The sequence below is a fragment of the Orycteropus afer genome, unplaced genomic scaffold (assembly GCF_000298275.1).
Source record: "Orycteropus afer afer isolate SDZICR_OR568_19922 unplaced genomic scaffold, OryAfe1.0 scaffold00940, whole genome shotgun sequence".
In the NCBI taxonomy this organism is placed as follows: Eukaryota; Metazoa; Chordata; class Mammalia; order Tubulidentata; family Orycteropodidae; genus Orycteropus; species Orycteropus afer.
The window spans coordinates 57248-58194 of record NW_006922527.1 but is presented as its reverse complement, the minus strand read 5'-3'; the positions used below and the strand labels follow the sequence as shown (position 1 = coordinate 58194).

At 44.0% G+C, this 947-nt stretch overlaps 1 protein-coding gene across 1 annotated transcript; it reads right to left on the bottom strand.

Annotated features, from left to right (window-relative positions):
• Nucleotides 1–50: 50 nt before the first annotated feature.
• LOC103212368 (heat shock factor-binding protein 1) lies at nucleotides 51–281 on the bottom strand. Its single transcript, XM_007958344.2, has one exon. The coding sequence runs from the start codon at nucleotides 279–281 to the stop codon at nucleotides 51–53; it is 231 nt and encodes a 76-aa protein (XP_007956535.1).
• Nucleotides 282–947: the final 666 nt, after the last annotated feature.

Sequence of the window (947 nt, the reverse complement as noted above, 5' to 3'; positions counted from 1 at the left end):
CGGTCTTCTCGGCTTGTAACATGGTGCTCCGACTCTCTTACTAGCAACCTTCAACTCTTTTGTGTGGCAGGAATCTTGTTCTCACCTTCCAGTTCTTCCACCCCAGCCTGGGTCATTAGATCTGCGATGTTTTTCTCCAGATCATCAATGCGACTACTCATGTCATCAATTCTTCCAATGATCTGGTCGGACATGGTCTGAAATTTATCTTGCATCTGTTGCAACAGTGTCTGGACCACCGAGGTGAGATCCTGCACGTTCTTGGGGTCGGTCTCGGCCATCTCCCCGGTGCCCAGCTTGGCGGTGATGTCTCAGACCGTCAACCAGATGGTTATGTTTTGAACAGCCAATCTGCTGAAAGGGAGTTTTTCTAGGGGTATGGCCTGCTTCCAGTATATCTATGGACATCCTGGGAAAAGAGACATTCTTCTGTGAATCAGGATTCTGTTGTGCTGCCTACAACTGTCTGTGAGTGAATAATCCACCATTCGGCCTGGAGACCTTGAATTCATCATTCTTTGGAGTCAACAGCTCGTGTACTGCTTGCCAGACTTGAGCTCCTCAGCCCCTGTGGCTGCAAGAGTTGGAAAAAGCCTCCAGCTTGACGTGGAAAAGCCTCCAGCTTGACATTTGATCCAGGAACTTTGGACTTGCTAGCTTCTATAAGTGTGTGAGCCATTTTCCTAAGATAAATATCTCTGTGTGTATGTATATATATATATATATATATAAGCTTTACTAGTTTTCTTTCTCTAGAGTACCCTGTCTAATACAGTCTGTAAACTGACTCAATTCTGAGAAATGATTGAATGATTGAGAGGCTGTGACTCTGAATTCTGGTGATTCAATCTAGGGTGCTGTTCACATGACCTAGAATTTTTTTGTCTATACAGATCAAGTAAATATTTAGTAGTTTTGCCATGTATTTCACTACTAGGAACACCATG

Bases quoted from the DNA above. Each gene is read 5' to 3' on its own strand.
- LOC103212368 (XM_007958344.2), bottom strand. From the start codon at position 281: ATGGCCGAGACCGACCCCAAGAACGTGCAGGATCTCACCTCGGTGGTC.